The following is a 17,482-nucleotide window of genomic DNA, read 5'->3' as shown; positions in this document are numbered from 1 at the left end:
AACCTTTCTTTTAGCATAGCTTATTTGTGTTGTGTAATGTCCTGCATGAGTAAGGACATTTGAAATGACTACCGTAATTAATGTAGTTATGTGTGTGTGTTTTACAGCTGGTCAACATGTGCTCCAGTGATGGTCAACGGCTGTACGAAGCGGCCTCAATAGGCTGTTTGTTAGCTGCTGGTCCTTTCATTGCTCTGTTGGGGATGCTGTACACGGTGTTCTTCCTAGGACCTACAGCACTGATAGGTTCCGCTGCATTCCTTGCATTTTATTCACTCATGGTAAGAGGCTTAGAACTTAAGTGGCTTATAGGTCAGATAACGATCTAATATTTCAGTTAACAAGTTCTAATTACTATAATTAATTTACAATCATATTGTTCTTTTGTGAGGTATTTAATAAGGGGTGTGGACTTGACGTGATGGAACCCAAGAGGAACACAGAATGCATTTATGTTTCATATACACATTAAACACATAGCCTGACGGTATTTTATACAAATGAATTTGTGCATTAAATAAAGTTTTATGTACATTGAAACATCAGGAAGCAGTGTCTCAGTTGCACTCATTAAGTATTGGCTTGCGGAATATTTTGGGTATAAGGGCGGGATGTATTAATATACATCGCCGCCCTTCGACTGACAGCCGCCGCAATGATGCATCGGGTTGCGGTGACGGAGACCCCCGCGATACCTGTGATGTGGTCTGCGGGGGTCTCCGTCACATCCCGGCGGCTGTCAGTGTCCCCCTGCGTCTCCTCCTCCCCCCTGCAGCCGGATGTCCTCCCGGCTGTGACACCTGCTGGGGGAGGAGGAGATCAAAGGAGGACGGGAGGGGGGGGGGGTCGCGCGGCGATAGAAGCCCATGGGCTTCTATAGGGTATCGCCACCCTCTACCCTGCCAGGCGAAGACAGGGCGGACGGGTGTTGGTAAATTGAAAAAGGTGGTAAAACCCCTGTTTTACCGCATTTTCCCTTTAGTACATCTAAGTGAGACAATAATGTCATTAAATGGATATGGAATAACTTTTTGTTGATCTGCAGATGCTGGCATCAAAACTGACTGCATACTTTAGAACAAAATGCATAGTGATCACGGACCGAAGAGTGCGGATTATGAATGAAATCCTAACTAGTATTCGGTTTATTAAGATGTATGTGTGGGAGAAAGCTTTCATATACAATATTCAAGGTTGGTAAAAGTTTGGTGTGAATTTCAGAATTGTAACTGAGGCATATTTATTACATTCCACTTATCAGAATCAGACGGGATTTGAAAAAATGTGGCCAAATCCACAATGCAATAATTGAATACATCGGAGGAATGTGTCTTTTTACAAATACAGGGGCGGAGCTTGCGAGAATGCTTGGTGAGTCTGTCCACTGGTCAACTGATTGCCAGACTCCTTCTCTGTGAGCTGTAAACTGGCATCTTATGTGCGGTAGCAGCTGGCAGAGATCACAGAGCAGGAGCCTGGTGACAGATGACCAGCGGAGAGGCCCACTGATCACCGGACCTATGGATGCAGGTAAGTACTTTGTTATAATTTTGTTTTGTCTACAATTTAGCTTGTGGTTTATTTAAATCACAAAGCTGATCATAGGGGTCAGCTCCCAACTTTGCTGTGCCTGTTGGGGAACTATGGGGGAATCTGCATAACGCCATCTCCATATAGCTTTATTATCGCAGTTATTCCCCCCTCCCCCCCCCCCCAATTTTTTCTTGCAATCTGCTCCCCTTGATCATACTTAGTATTTCCAATTTGCTTAACTAAAAATGCAAATGAAAGGGCTTGGGGTACTTTTTCAGATTATTTTGGTAAAAGTAATTTTGATAAATATTCCCTCATACAGATGTAGCCGCGCTCATCTATCCCGCACCAATTGCCATGTGCGACTCTCGTGGCGATTGGCGTGATTTCGTCGCCATGCACATGCATCTAATTTGCTCATGTGGCTGCCAGAATGGCATTGAGCAGAGATATCGCAGTGTGGTGATTACGGTATAAATAGTAGACAGTGAGTAGGTTGACCACTAACGGTTGACAATTGACAATAGGTCAACACAAACTTATGGTCGACATTGGCATGGTTGACCTGAATAAGGTTGACTTGGGTGTCTATGTCGACGCATGTATAAGTGTACCGCATCCGCTCGCTATGCCTATGGTCATTTTGGTAAAAAATACAGTAGACCTCACATGTGCAAAACCGAGACTAGCTTCTAGGTATATGGTCACTAGGTTGACAGCACTACGGTCGACATGCATTGGGTCGACCACTAAAGGTCGTCATGAGCCAAGGTTGACACATGGGAAGGTCGACATGGGCTTAGGTTGACATATCATTAGGTCGACACAAGCATTAGGTCACCAAGGGCTAGGTCGACATGTGCCGACAGGCGGTATTTCATGCCCTACCATCCACTAGGGCGTGGTGGGAGAATAAAATAGTGTGCACTGTTTCAGTGTCCATGTCGACTGTCGAAATTGGGGTAAAACCCCCCATATCGACCTAGCCCATGTCGACCTTCCCATGTGTTGACCTTAGCTCATGTCAACCTTCAGTGGTTACCCCAATGCATGTCGATCTTAATGCTGTTGTCCCTATGACCCATGCCCAGCTTGTATACTTGTGTGCATTTAGCCAGGCTTGTGTTAATAAGAATATTCTAGTTAGTCTGTAATATATACAGTATACTGTAATCTGGTTTGTCACCTGGCGATACCATCTTTTTAGCTACAAGAAGAGAAGAGAGATCATTGCTGGAGAAAGCTGGGTTTGTGCAGAGCATCACAACAGGCATTGCACCGGTGGTGGTAGTCATTGCCAGCGTCTGCACATTTACATTGCACATGGCTCTTGGATATGATCTGTCAGCGCCACAGGTTTGTACTTGAATAACTTACATATTTGTACGGTAAGACATAAACCTTATTTAGCTACACATGTTTTAGTTAAACAATACATCAAATTTGTTACAATTCTCAATGATAAAATTGTAGCTGTATAAATAAAAAACAGTATTTTACCATAATAAAAAAAGATCTACCTAAATTTAGAATTTTGCTGTTTTTTTTGTAAAATAAATTTACTTAAAAACTTCATGGTTCTTACTTGCAGTTTTGAGCCTGATTCAGAGATTTATTTATTATTTATTAACAGTTTCTTATATAGCGCAGCATATTCCATTGTGCTTTACAAAAGGAGACAGTGATACAACAAACTGGGTATTTACAGACAGTCAAAAGGTAGGAGGGCTGATGGTTAGCGTACATCTCCAATGGTAGAAGGACTGTGCATGCACAGGAAGAGTACTGCACATGTGCACACCTCCAAGAACCAGGCACAGTAAGGGCCTTATAGTGTGTACACACGGTAAGATTTGGCTTCCGATGTTCCCGATATAGGGAACATCGGAAGCCAAATCGCATGCTTTTTTAGGGCTTGCAAACCCGATGCACTGCCAATGCGCACTCCCGTGTGAGCGCAAATCGGCAGCCAGATAGAGAGGGCAGGCAACACTATATAGTGCAGATCTGCACTATATAGTGTAAATTGTGCCCCTCTAGCATGCCGTGAGATGCGAGTCCCGATGCGATCTGATCGCATCGGGACTCGCATCTCACGGCATATCCTGCCGTGTGTACACACCTTGAATCTAGTTCACTCTAATGGTGTGTACACACGGTGAGATTCCCTTGCTATTCGACTTGATTCGACTGCTATACAATCTTTGCTATCTCTGTACTTTTTACATACAATTCATGCTATCTGCATTAGATTTGCACTATATAGTCATTGCTGCTCATCTGGGTTTGATTTTGCGCTGTCACAGGAGCGCGCATCGGGATCGCAAGGTAAAAAACCTGTGCGATCTGCATACGATCTGCTTGCGATCTGCATGCGATTTTGACTATATAGTCAAAATCTCATGCTGGATTGTATCGTGTGTACGCATTAGAGGCAAATTCCTTCTCAAATGGACAAAACCATGTGCACTGCAGGTGGGGCAGATATAACATGTGCAGATAGAATTAGATTTGGGTGGAATTTTGCTTTAAAGTGAGATCTATATTGCAGTTTAGAAATAAAGCAGTCAGTTAGTATCCCTGCACCAAAACAAAATAACTCACCCAAATCTAAAGGTGCCCATGCATGTCCCGATGCGGGCGTGCATTTTGAGCTTAAATAGCACGCATCGCATTGCTGCGGGAGCGCGCACCTCAAAGCACATATCGCACCGCTGGGATCGTTGCATGTATGGGCACCTTAATTCTATCTGCACCTGTTACATCTGCCCTCCTGCAGTGCACATGGTTTTGTCCATCTAGAGCCCCTTTCACATTACAGTTTTAACACGGCATATTGCCGAGTTTTAACTGCTTTAAAATGGTACCAGCTGCAATATGAAAGCTCCACAATCAATTTACCGGTTACAAAATACTGGTATTTTGAAACGTGTTAAAAGAAGGATCCTACACGTTTCTGAGCCGTTTTCCCTGCAGTCTGAACAGCTCAGAAACGGTATTTGCTACAAATGATAACCACACTTGATCCCCACCCACTAGCAGGAAAAAAAACATTCAAAATGACATTGTATGGCTTTCTTTGGGTGAAACGGGTTGAATCTGAAGGTGCAAAGATGGTATTGAAACTGCAATATACCTTTACAACATGCACTATGAAAGGGGTTTAACTGGCTTTTGACCCGTTTTAAGACACGTTTTGAAAATCGGGTTGAAAGCAGGTTTTTGCAATGTGAAACCAGCTTAAGAGGGAATTTGCCTCTAAGAGTGAACTAGAATAAGGCCCTAAGCCTCAGTTTATGCAGCATGGCCAAACCAAACTGATAGACGTGGCAGTGTCTACGACCGCTGCACTCAGATCACAAATGCAATGCTGGAGGTGTTTGTCCATTTCCTTCAAAAGTGTCCCAGTATAAAGGGAATTAGCGTAAGCCTACAAATAATGATATGCTTTTGGTTTCTGTGTTTTTATTGCAGGCATTTACAGTTGTTACTGTGTTCAATTCAATGAGATCAGCCCTCAACATGATACCTTTAGCTGTCAGAGCGGCTTCAGAAGCTTCAGTTTCCATCTCTAGATTTCAGGTGGGGAAATGTTTTATTTATTTTTACTTTGTTAAATTGTCTGTCCTGTTTATCTGAGCTTTTATTTCTAAAAGCATGGCAGAAAAATAATTTGGAAAGGCAGCAAAAAAAGATAATAATAATAATAATAATAATAATAATAAAAACAATTGTATATATGTAGTGTATTTCTCTCACTTTACAATTAGAAAAATGAAGAACGACAAAACCTATAATGCACAATACAAAGTTTGATGTAGACATTTTACTGTATTTTATACATATCAGTTTAGAAATAATTGTTACATCTGGCCATTTAGGGCCAGATGTATCAAGCTTCAAAAAGTGATAAAGTGGAGAGTGATAAACAGCCAGCCAATCATCTCCTACCTGTCATTTTGTAAACCCACTCTGTAACATGGCAGATAGGAGCTGATTGGTTGGTTGTTTATCACTCATCACTTTTTGAAGCTTGATACATCTGGCCCTTTCATTATTATTTGCACCTGGCAACCAACAAACTTTCATACTAATGTTAGAAGCTGCCAGCGCTGGTTGCTAAGCAACCATGATGCCGGACAGCTATGGCAGATGTGGTTACCTAGCAGCACTCCCATCACTAATATTTGGTCCTTCCCATTTTAGCTGTCATGATTGGTCTTATGCTTGTTTATTGGGCAATCAGCCCTTTTCTACCCTGCTGGATCTAGCTTAGGAGCTGATTCAGACCTGTTCGCACAGGTCCAAATTCGGCCCCATCGACGATGGTGAGGGTCTGCACCTGCGCAATTATGCGCATGTGTAAACCCCCCGCAGTGAGTGCCTTCGGCAAACATTTCATTCAGCTCCAATCTCCATTTCGGCCATCTCTGTGCAGGATAAAAGTTAGTATAGACTTACATTTATCTGTGTAGGAGGGAAAAATCATTTAATGGTGAGTGACCATTGATCGCTTTTCCGCTCGCATGGTAGTGCGGGGTTTCGGATGGGAAGGGGGGGGTGCGTTTGGCGGGGCGGCGTTTACCTACTTGCAATGAATACACACAGCCTAGCAAGCAGGTCTGAATCGGGCCATTATACCTCTGTGTAAAATGCTGATCTATGCCCCAGATTCCTGTTCTCTGGTACCGTTCTACATGTATGGTTATATGAGCTAGCCCGGCAGCCACCCTCTGCACTACATGGTTGGCACTGCAGCTGCCACTGGTGGCCACAATAACTAAATGATAAAAAGGAAATCATTCATAACAGTAATCATAGACATTACATGCTTGATAATAAATATTTGGTTTATACTTTTAATTATTTTGTTTGACTCCATATATCTTTTTGAATGCACAAATAATCACCTTTTCCAGAAACAAAATAATAATGTCATAAAAAAGGTGAATGTCAATAAAAAAAAAAAAGGTGAATGTTCGACTGTATAGGAACAAGTTCCACCTGTTTCTGATTCTTGAAGAATGAGTCAGCAGCAATGCTCTTACTCACAGGCACTAGGCTCGGCTGCTGACAGTCTAACACATGTCCGCTATATGACATTAATGTAACTCAGAATAATTTATTGCCGGGTTGAATGACATAGATTAAGTAACTGGAACATTTATATATAGATAATTCATAGTTATTCCAGGAATATCTAGGAGACACCCATATTCTGGGAAGCTCTCCTGCATCCTGGCACAGTAGGCCAATTCCCCTTATCCTGTCCACTTTGCCAGTGAAGAAGGCTGCCCTGCAGCTTTATTTCCGAATTTATCTCATCGTGACCCTGTCGAGTCATGTCACCGCGATCCCTACACATCCAGGTTGGCCTTCCGGATAATCCGTTTACCATTTTACTATTTAAAGGAGTATTCTTTCTAGGTTCCGGCTGTCGGCAACGTTTCGACAGTTGGAAGCAGCGTGTATTGGCAAAATGGCTGCGGCTGAAAACAATGGCATTGAATAGGTGTGTGCCAATATTTCTGACTGTGGGGAATATCGGCACTGAATACGACACTGAATACCCCCCTACAGTATGTATACCTTTATGGCAAGTCAGTTTCCGCTGGGGGGAAATAGCATCCATAGCCTATTCAATGCTACCATTACTGACAGCATTGAAGTCAGTTGCCGACAAAACAGATCTGACTTTAAAACAAGCCAGATCTGTTTTGTTTGAAACGACCGTGGATTTTCTAAATTCACGGCTGTTTTTCAACAATCCGCTGCCGTATTGAATACCGACTGTCGAATTCCTGTCGGAAGGGACAGAAAATGGTGCGGATTCTGACTGTTGGGACGTCCCGAGATTCAGAACCCGGCATTGAATACCGCCCACTGTCTTTTTCAATTATTATGTAACTCTGCAGTGCAACATGGTTTTGTCCATTAGGGAAAGATTTTGATTTTGCAATCCATACTGAATCAGACCCTAAGGGCGGTATCCTGTTATATTAGGTAATTTACTGCACAGTAAAATAACAGGCGGAAGGCAGAGGGTGATGGGGAGAGGCAGTGGGTGTCGGGTGCAAGCACAATGTACTGCATGGTGCGGAGAGCAAGGGGCATGTACCTTGGTAGGGGCTTGAACACAGTGGTCTATACTCTGTCTGTGACAGGGGCCCCTGCCCTTTGTTCTTTCCAGGTGCACGCTGCCATTAATTCATTGAAAGCAGCGAATAGGAAAAAGTGTACAGCGGCTTATTGAGGCAGTATATGGTTGTGATCAATAGTGAATAGTTGGCAGGTCTCTTCTATCAGCTGGCACAGAAAAGGTCAGCCCTAAGGTAAGGGGCAGGCAGTTGGGTGCACCCTGCTCTATGCACTAGGCCATTCATCTGACATTGCTCGATATGGTCTGTGTGGGGTTCAGGGGATAAGTTATTGCTGGTCTGGGCAGAAGTGGGCCCCTTAGTTCTCAGGGGTGCCCATATATATAGCACTTGCTGCACCATTGGTTAGTTCCTCCTCTGGCTTGTCACATGCAAAGCACAATCCCCAAGTGCCGGCTTATGGGGCTATGTGGCTAACCCTAGAGCAGGCATGTGCAAAGTCCGGCTCGGGAGCCAATTGCGGCCCGTGCTGTAATTTCAAGCGGCCCGCAGCCTCCAGCCAGAAGCGGGTGGAGCATCACATGCGGGACACACAGCACTAAAGGTGGGGCCCCGGTGAGCGTGCCTTTACCTTGCTGTCTGCAGCAGTGAGGAGGTGCCGGCCGCCACAGTGAAATGTGTTTGGAGTCTTTCGGGTGAGTATGCAATCCAACCCCTGCAGCTGAAATTGTGTATCACCCTCCTCTGCAATCACAGCGACAGCAGTGTGTGGGGAGGGGGTGCAGCAAGGGGGAAACTTGCTCCTGTAACATGCAGAGCAGAGGAGGGCGGCAGCGGGAGCCCAAGCATCTCCTGTCCTTGCAGTTCCTGCTTTGCCTCTCTATCCTCTGGTTTACACAAGGGGCTGGGAAACTTACAGAGAAGGGAGGGGGCAGGCAGGGGGACATACAGTCAATGGGGGCAGAGTGGGGGACATACAGTGAAGGAGGGTCAGGCTGGGGGACATGCAGTGAATGGAGGCAGTGAGGGACATTCAGAGAAGGGGGGCATACTGTGGAACATAGTGAATGGGGGTCATACAGTGAATGGGGGCAGATTGGGGGACATACAGTGAAGGAGGGTCAGGCTTTGGGACATACAGTGAATGGAGGGTCAGGCTTTGGGACATACAGTGAATGGAGGCAGTGATGGACATTCAGAGAAGGGGTGACAGGCTGGGGGATAGTGAATGGGTGCAGAGTGGGGAACATACAGTGAATGGTGGACATACAATGAAGGAGGAGCAGGCTGGGGGATATACAGAGAAAGATGGTTAGGCAGGGGAATATACAGTGAATGGGGGCAGGCTGGAGGAAATACAGAGAAGGGGGGGCAGTCTAGGGAATATACAGTGAAGGGGCAGGCTGGGGGACATAAAGTGAATGGGGGCAAAGTGGGGAACATACAGTGAATGGGGGCATACAGTGAAGGAGGAGCAGGCTGGGGGACATACAGAGAAAGATGGTCAGGCAGGGGAATATACAGTGAATGGGGGCAGGCTGGAGGAAATACAGAGAAGGGGGGGCAGTCTAGGGAATATACAGTGAAGGGGCAGGCTGGGGGACATAAAGTGAATGGGGGCAGAGTGGGGAACATACAGTGAATGGGGGGCATACAGTGAAGGAGGAGCAGGCTGGGGGACATACAGAGAAAGAAGGCCAGGCAGGGGAATATACAGTGAATGGGGGCAGGCTGGAGGAAATACAGAGAAGGGGGGCAGTCTAGGGAATATACATTGAAGGGGCAGGCTGCTGGACATAAAGTGAATGGGGGCAGAGTGGGGAACATACAGTGAATGGGGGGCATACAGTGAAGGAGGGGCAGGCTGGGGAACATACAGAGAAGGATGGTCAGGCAGGGGAATATAATGTGAAGGGGGCAGAGTGGAGAACATACAGTGAATGGGGGCAGGCAGGGGAATATACAGTGAAGGGGCAGGCTGGGGAACTTCCAGTGAATGGGGGACATACAGTGAATGGGGGCACGCTGGGGGACATAAGGTGAATGGGGGCAGAGTGGGGGACCATTCTGATGCGATTAATGATTCAAGGAATGTCAGGCTGAATGGTCGGCCCCACACATTTTCACCTCACCAAAACTGGCCCTCGTCGCAAAAAGTTTGGACACCCCTGCCCTAGAGGAATCCATTGGCTAATAGAATATTCCCTATATAGATCTTATTTCCAGGCAGCAGCTGCATATTGATTTGTGTCTTATGCTCAATAGAGAGATGCTCTGAGCAGGGATTAGAGCAATATGTTTCACTTGCAATCCACTGAATACGTTTCTCTAATTTCATTTCCATTTTGCATTATATTTCCTATTTGCAGAGGCTGCTTTTGATGGAAGAAATTGAGACAAGTAATAATGAGAAAATAAATACGGACACCATTGTTGAGTTCAGGGGGGCTTACTTCACATGGAGATCTGAAGCACTAACATCACTGGCCATGTGTCAGCACCGCACGCCGGAAGAGAACGTAGATAACAAGAACCATATCCACCAGTCTGTCCCATTGTATCAGCAGACTGCACCATGCTTGACAAATGGCAATCATGTGTTCGAGGCAACTAAAGGAAAGCAAGCATCCACATTGGATTTACCTATATTAATGAGTCCTCCTGTACTTCTTAATATCAGTTTCACTTTACAGAAGGTAAGTTACATAGTCTAACAGAGCTTCTAGTCATTATACCAGGATGAGCATATTAAGTTGGTGGATAGAATGTCTATGGTGCAAAAATACACTGTCATTACATTGTCTGGTCAATGTAAAGGTGCCCATACATGGTGCATTTTTGCCCATGCAATGCGATACATGCTCCCAAGCACATCACATCGCAAAGGACAAAAAGTATGTGCTGCATGTACTTTTTGTACTAGATCGCATCACATCTGTAGCACATTGCATGCTTCTTGTTCTAGATTTGATGCGATCTAATACAAAAAAGTACGGAGCACATCGCACCATGTAAGGCTGCGTTCTAATATGATGTAGTGTGTCAGGTGCAGTACTACAAATTGTATTATCAGAGGCAACATTGGACATCAGTTTGCCCTATAATTTGTGTGAAACAGACACACTAGCTCAGGCATGTCCAAACTATGGCCCTCCAGCTATTGTGAAACTACACATCCCAGCATGCCTTGCCATGGTTTTAGCATTCCCTAATAGCAAAACTGTGGCAAGGCATGATGGTAGTTTCGCAACAGCTGGAGGGCCATAGTTTGGACATGACTGCACTAGCTTATGTATGTTAAAAAAAAAAAAAGATTAAATGATCCAGTAGGAGCACTGATTATGTATTTGTTTATTTATTTGGTACTTATGTAGTATCTGGACGCCCGATTTTGAAATCGGGTCGATCGCATCCGACCAAATCGCATGCGATGCGATTGACCTGATTTTCCATAGGATTCATTGTAAAAAATGGTCTTGTTCATTTCCCTACTATCCAAGTGGGCATGGAGTTGGATATAAACCTGTGGCGAGCGAAGCGAGCCACCAAACCCGAAGCGTGGCGAGCGCAGCAAGCCCCGCGAAGGGACGCGGATTATTTTGGTGACATGGAATACATTTTAAATAATCTGCGTGCGCTCGCCACGCTTCGGGCTCGGTGGCTCGCTGCGCTCGCCACAGGTTTATATCCAACTCCATGCCCACTTGGATAGTAGGGAAATGAACAAGACCATTTTTACAATGAATCCTATGGAAAATCGGGTCCATCACATCGCATGCGATTTGGTCGGATGCGATGTGATTATCGCATCGCATCGCATCGCATCTGATTGTATGCCTTAAGTTAAGGCATACAATCAAAAAATTGGGCGTCCAGATACTACATAAGTACCATTTATTTATTTACAGTTTCTTATATAGCGCAGCATATTCCATTGCGCTTTACATGAGATTAGAGAAGCACTAAAGGTATGGTGTCATCCTCCAAACCTTACCATGTAGGAAATATAACAAATCAAGAGTATAATAAAGCTGCTTATCTGGTCAAACGGGCTCTTTTCTTATATTAGGGATTTTTCTGTGGTTGTGATTAAGACTTTTAGGATGTTATGTAATCCTCTGCCGCTTCAATGCCGCTACGGCATTGAAGAGGCATCACGGCAGAACGAGCCCCACTTTAAAAGCTCGTTCTGTTATATCGACAATACGCAGCCATTTACACGGACACGCCCCCTTTTCGCAGATTGGCAGACGGGACAATGAATCCTGCCTGCCGATTTGCTGTTGGGCAAACCACAAACGGGCCAGGATCACGGCTGTCGGGAGGGATGGCTAACTATACTGTACTAAAGTACCCTTTACTTTTCTTAAGACCTTTTGTTGCATTACATGTAGCATAATAAATTAATTTAATCTGTCAGAGTTTCTGTAAAATACAGTAAACCTTTAATTATAAAATACATCTTTAATCATGATTCCTGTATTAATTCATTTATATTCTTCTAAATGCCTAAATGCCATTTGAGTACTTACAGATGTGTCCTCTTACATCTACCCCCAATACACCATGCACCGTAAGATACCTGGTGTGATGAGCCGGCAGTTCCTGAGCAGCTCTGGTAACGTCAGCCATCTTTATTTACAGAAAGTGCATCTTATATGCATCACTGTGCAAATATGATGCATACGCACTCTGCTGATTAGAATTATATGCTGTGTTACAGTATCCAGTAAAACACATAACATGGCATTTTGTGTGCAGATGCAGTCTCACACAAAAATCATGCATGCTGCATATAGTGGGGCAGCATGGACGGTTAATGGTTACTGCCTCACAGCGCTGAGGTCAGGGGTTCGATCCCCACCATGGCTCTATCTATAGATTGTAAGCTTGCAGCAGGGCCCTCCTACCTCCAAGTCTGTCTGTTGTTACCCAGTTTGTTTTATCACTGTCTACCATTGTAAAGCACAACGGAATCTGCTGCGCTATATAAGAAACTGTAAATAAATAAATAATTAACTGTGCAATAATTAACTGAGCTTGTATATTTTACCCCCCTGCTTACTTGGGTTTCTGCCAGGTAGTTTGATTTCCTCCCACAATCCAAAAATATGCAGGTAGGTTATTTGGCTTCCAAAAAAGTTAACCTTAGAATGTCCGTGAATGTCTGTGTGTCTGTGTGCATGTGGTAGGGAATATAGATTGTAAGCTCCACTGGAGCAGGGACTGATGTGAATGTTAAAATATTCTCTGTAAATCGCTGTGGAATATGTATGCGCTATATTATAAACTGTTATTAAATAAATACAGTTGTTTTCTTTTGGGGGGGGGGGGGGATTATTAAACGTTCTCACAACTATGTTTGACTAGCTTGGTTGTTTATCATGACTGCAGGATGTAGGAAGAAATGTCTGTATATTGCTGTATAGTGCCAATAGCAGCCAACAAGAGAAAACAAATTCCTGATTTTAACATCTTCGCTATATATTTTTTTCCCCCACAGGGAAAACTTGTAGGAGTGTGTGGAGGTGTTGGGTGTGGGAAAAGTTCTCTGATACTATCCGTACTAGGTCAGGTATGTATTCTTCTTTGTATCTGTGGAATATGGCAGCATTACTGTCAAATAATTTGTACTACCACCAAATATTTGGTTCTGCTTTAATAAAGTCAATTTTTTATGGTTTTACACCATACATATTTCATTTAGATGGAGAGTTACTGTAGTAATGACCACCAACATCTATGCTATCCCTCTTTTTATAAGAAATTGCATATACCCTATATTACAGTATTTTTTCTTCTTCTTTATCTATACAGTATATGTACCCCATTTGTAGTGCTAGCCAATGATCATAACAATAAGATAAATATGTATTCTTTGGGCTATTCAAATTTTTATTGTAGCGCTCATCAGAGCAATTTAGTTATCAATGTTATTGATCACTTTTTAATCCTTTGAGTGCAAAATATCCACTAAAAATGCCAGCGTCGCTCACATATGTTATTTAAATTCAAATATAAAATGTTGTGTAAAAAAAAAATATATATATATATATATATATATATATTTTCTATATAAGGACATCATTACAGGCCATTATGATGAATAATGACATTTTTATTTTTTTTACAAATTCAGTTGTAAAAAAGTGAAGGGTTAAACAACCAAATAGATGTATTTAGCGGCTAATCTTGTTTAAAGTCCTGGTTAGTGCACCCAAACGTCTCATTTTCTCCTCACAAAATTATTATGCAAGAGAAAAAGGAAAGAACATACACGTGTAGAATTGGTTCAATAAATTAGAAGATATTTTTGATGAATAAGGGGTCTATCTTTTATGTATTTATACTAAGAAATACCGTACTCACATAAAGGGAGAGATTCACCAAACTAAAAATGCCGTAAAAACCCCGTTTTTGGTTTTTTTACCGCATTTTCATATGCAGCAAAGCCCCACCGCCGGGGCTTCGCTGCGGGGGGTTACGCCAGTTCTAGATGGCGTAACCCCATTGAAGCATATGGGCTTCCATTCGCGCCCCCCGCAGGAATGGCAAATTATGGAGTATTGTTGGTTACTGCTGTTGTGTCATTTGCTGGACAATTCCTGGCTATGTTATCTGTTAGTCTAGCAGCTGCGTTACGCAAATACTTATTGGACCAATGATACTGTATAATGTAGAGAATAACTGAGGTGTTTCTAACTAGCTTCTAACCACCATGTCACCGGCTGCGTTTGAAAAATGACAGCAGCTGGTTGGTTGGTTGATACTTTGGACCTTATTCAGGTGCGTTTGCACGGGGTGATGTTTTGCAATGCGCAGACGCATTTCTGCGCATGTGCAGATGCTGAGTTCGTGCTCCACAGCGAACAAACTGTTCTCTGGGTGCATGCACCCAACCTTGCGGGCGGAGGGTGGGGGGAGTGTGGGGCAGTGAGCCGGGGGACACGCCCATGGGAATGCCCAGCGTTTCATTGACATTCTAATGAAAACTATGGAAATCGCCCAGTGGGCGCAATGGGTGGGTAACTGACATCACCGGATGTCAGCTGTCCGCCCATTTCCTGCAGACTGCACACACACATCTAAGGTTGCTCTGAGTAACCTTAGTTGTGCGTGTGCCTTCTACATCATTCGATGGTTGGTGGGTGTTCCCCGCAGGCTAACAATGGTTGTTTGAATCAAACATGCATTCGGAGCCAGTGCGTACGAACACACGCTGCAAATGGGTGGCAGCCAAGCCACCATTCGCAAGGCGGGGTTTGGTGGACTCAACCAGAATAACCCCCATTATTAGTGTTCATTCAAGCACCCTGCATCTTTCAAAACCCATGCAGTTCCTCATGATGTTTCTAGCACAGACTGGTCTGTATCTCTGTGTTTTGATACAGACCAGAAACACCAAAGCACAGGTTTTGAAATTTGCTGGGTTCTAGAATGCACACTACTTCAGTAGTTCTCAAATTAGGTCAGTTAAGAGTTGATTGGCTGGTACTTTATCTCCATCCACCAGTGATATATTTAGAAAGTGAGTCCCATGGGACCACCACCGCACAGGATGCCCCCATTTTTCTAATACTACACTGAAATCCCTTGCTGAAGGCAGCAGCACTGAACAAATTGGCACCACACCATTTTTCTGGAGATCCATAATTGTGCATTAGTCTGATCCCTCTAGTGCTCAGACTCTATAGCACTGCGCAGTGTGACTGCCGGCAGAGAGGCAGTGGCGGAAGTCCCGGAGACAATGGAGTCATTTGCCGCCGGGCTTTTAGCCCTGAAGGGGCGTCTGCTCCATTGTCTCCATCCCACGTTGTCTCTGCTGTAATAGAGCCACTCTGATGCTGTGAGTCCTGTGACCCTGGCTGAGATGTCATGGAAAGATTGTGTGCAGGGCAGCGTGCAGGGAGGGGGCGGAGCGGCTGTCACTGTGTGGACCAGAGAGTCCTGACAGCCTCCGACCTCCGATAACTAGCAGTATTCGGCTAAACAGTATATGCTCACGTACTCACGTACTCTGTGTGAAGGAGGGGGAAGGGGGGTGTGGGGGCCTGCTAAGCACCAACCGTGACTGTAGACAGGGCCGAAACTAGGGTTTTCGGCGCCCGGGGCAAGGCAGTCTTTTGGTGCCCCCCCCCCCTATCGATGCTGCTGCGCGCCGGAGGCGTGTCGAAATTTTTTCGGGGGGCGTGGCCTAATTGGGGGGCGTGGCCTATAATCGCCCCCATTTTGCCGCTATGGGGGCATGACCCAGAGGCTCTGTGAGCCTCTAGCCATGCCCCCAGCCCCCTGGCTGCGGGAATAGACGCTGTGCGCATGCGCACAGTGTTTATTCCCTGCTGCTTAGTTAGCAGCTGACAGGGGGACCGACCAAACGACGCCTTGTCCCTGGCGCCGGAGACCCCCCCCTCCCCGCACAGCCGGAGACCCCCCCCTCCCCGCACGGCTCTCACCGTCCATCTCCTTCTAGCGCGGCTGCAGGAAGCGCTGATGACTTCAAAAAGACTTGCCGGACGCTGATTGGCTGAATTCAGCCAATCAGCGTCCGGCAAGTCTTTTCGAAGTCATCAGAGCTTCCTGCAGCCGCCGCTACACTATGCCCGCAGCGTCCAGTCCACACATACACCGGACCTCACAGCGCCCCTCACCTCCAGCGCCCGGTGCGCGTGACCCCCCAGCCCCCCCCTAGTTACGGCCCTGCTGTAGATAACATAAAATGTCCAGAGAACCCCTCTGCTATTGTTGCTCAGCGGCCCCTTCTTAGAGGACGCCCTGCTGACTGCTCTGCCAGAGCCATGTGCATGAGGACAGCAGCTGTCGGCTCCTAGTAGCAGCAGCATTATAAACTACAGTCCCAGTACAGATTAAGGACAAGGTCAGCAAGTTGGAGGAGCCCCCCTGCCCCTGCTTACTGACCCTATAGGAGGTTGGCACCCTGCACAGGTAATTGCTTCTCTTATTTAAAAACTTTGCTTTGCTGCAGCAGCAGTGCTTAGACAATGAATACTATATAGGGCGTGACAAGAGTAAAGAGTAGGACTTTATACCATGATTTAGGACCCCATTTATCATGGGATGGGGCAGCATCCCAGTGGTCAGGATGCTGGCGTTCAGTTACCGACGCAGGCATCCCAACTGCCATCAGATGACCATCGCCACAACCTCAAAATGGATCAGGATGCCAATACCGGAATCCCAACAGCTGGCATCCTGATTGGTGAGTATGCGGAGCGCAGTAGTATGTAATCTGTACTGGGCCCCACAATTTCTGACACTATCCCCGGCTTCTGTGTACTATCCTGGACACCGACTCCTATCCTAGAATCTTTATTCATGCAGATGTGCAACTGGTGACATGGCCTCTGATAGAACTGAGGAATATTATACTACTTCCTCCCTTGCACCTTCAGCTTTCTGATTGCTCATTCCCTGACTGTTATTGGGATATGCGCAAGCTGGAAGCATGGGGGTAGGGGCAGAAACTTTTTTGGCTTTGGGGCATGACATTTCTAGTTACGCCACTGGGTAGGGGCACCACTTTGTATTTCGCCTCCGGGCGTCTGGTGTGAACTTACGCCACTGCAGAGAGGAGGTGGTCCAAATAGAGTTGGCTGCACATGGGCCTCCACCTCTCTTATAATGCCCTTCACTTTATCTCCTTCCAAGGCATAGTAGCTAGATGACTGAGTTTAAGAACCTGTACTTTATTCTCCAACCACTTTATCTGCACCCAAGGTTTAGTAATGCCCCTTTCAGACCGCACTTTTAAAACGGTAAATTGCCGTTTTTTTACCGTTTTAAAACGGTTATGTGTGCGGTCTGAAAGGTCCAGTCCCACTTAACCGGTTAGA

At 45.2% G+C, this 17,482-nt stretch overlaps 1 protein-coding gene across 1 annotated transcript in view; it reads left to right on the top strand.

Moving 5' to 3' along the window:
* The window catches only part of LOC146057371 (ATP-binding cassette sub-family C member 5-like), a 136,434-nt gene that overhangs the window by 37,821 nt on the left and 81,131 nt on the right, over nucleotides 1–17,482 (top strand). The window contains exons 5-10 of the mRNA XM_083168519.1: nucleotides 108–281; nucleotides 1,046–1,193; nucleotides 2,741–2,889; nucleotides 5,008–5,115; nucleotides 10,001–10,327; nucleotides 13,135–13,206. Of these exons, the coding sequence (XP_083024645.1) occupies nucleotides 108–281; nucleotides 1,046–1,193; nucleotides 2,741–2,889; nucleotides 5,008–5,115; nucleotides 10,001–10,327; nucleotides 13,135–13,206 (978 nt within the window). The remainder of the gene's footprint in view (nucleotides 1–107; nucleotides 282–1,045; nucleotides 1,194–2,740; nucleotides 2,890–5,007; nucleotides 5,116–10,000; nucleotides 10,328–13,134; nucleotides 13,207–17,482) is intronic.

Source organism: Crinia signifera, chromosome 2, assembly GCF_055691185.1.
Source record: "Crinia signifera chromosome 2, ASM5569118v1, whole genome shotgun sequence".
Lineage (NCBI taxonomy): Eukaryota > Metazoa > Chordata > Amphibia > Anura > Myobatrachidae > Crinia > Crinia signifera.
This window is presented reverse-complemented; position numbering and strand designations above follow the sequence as displayed.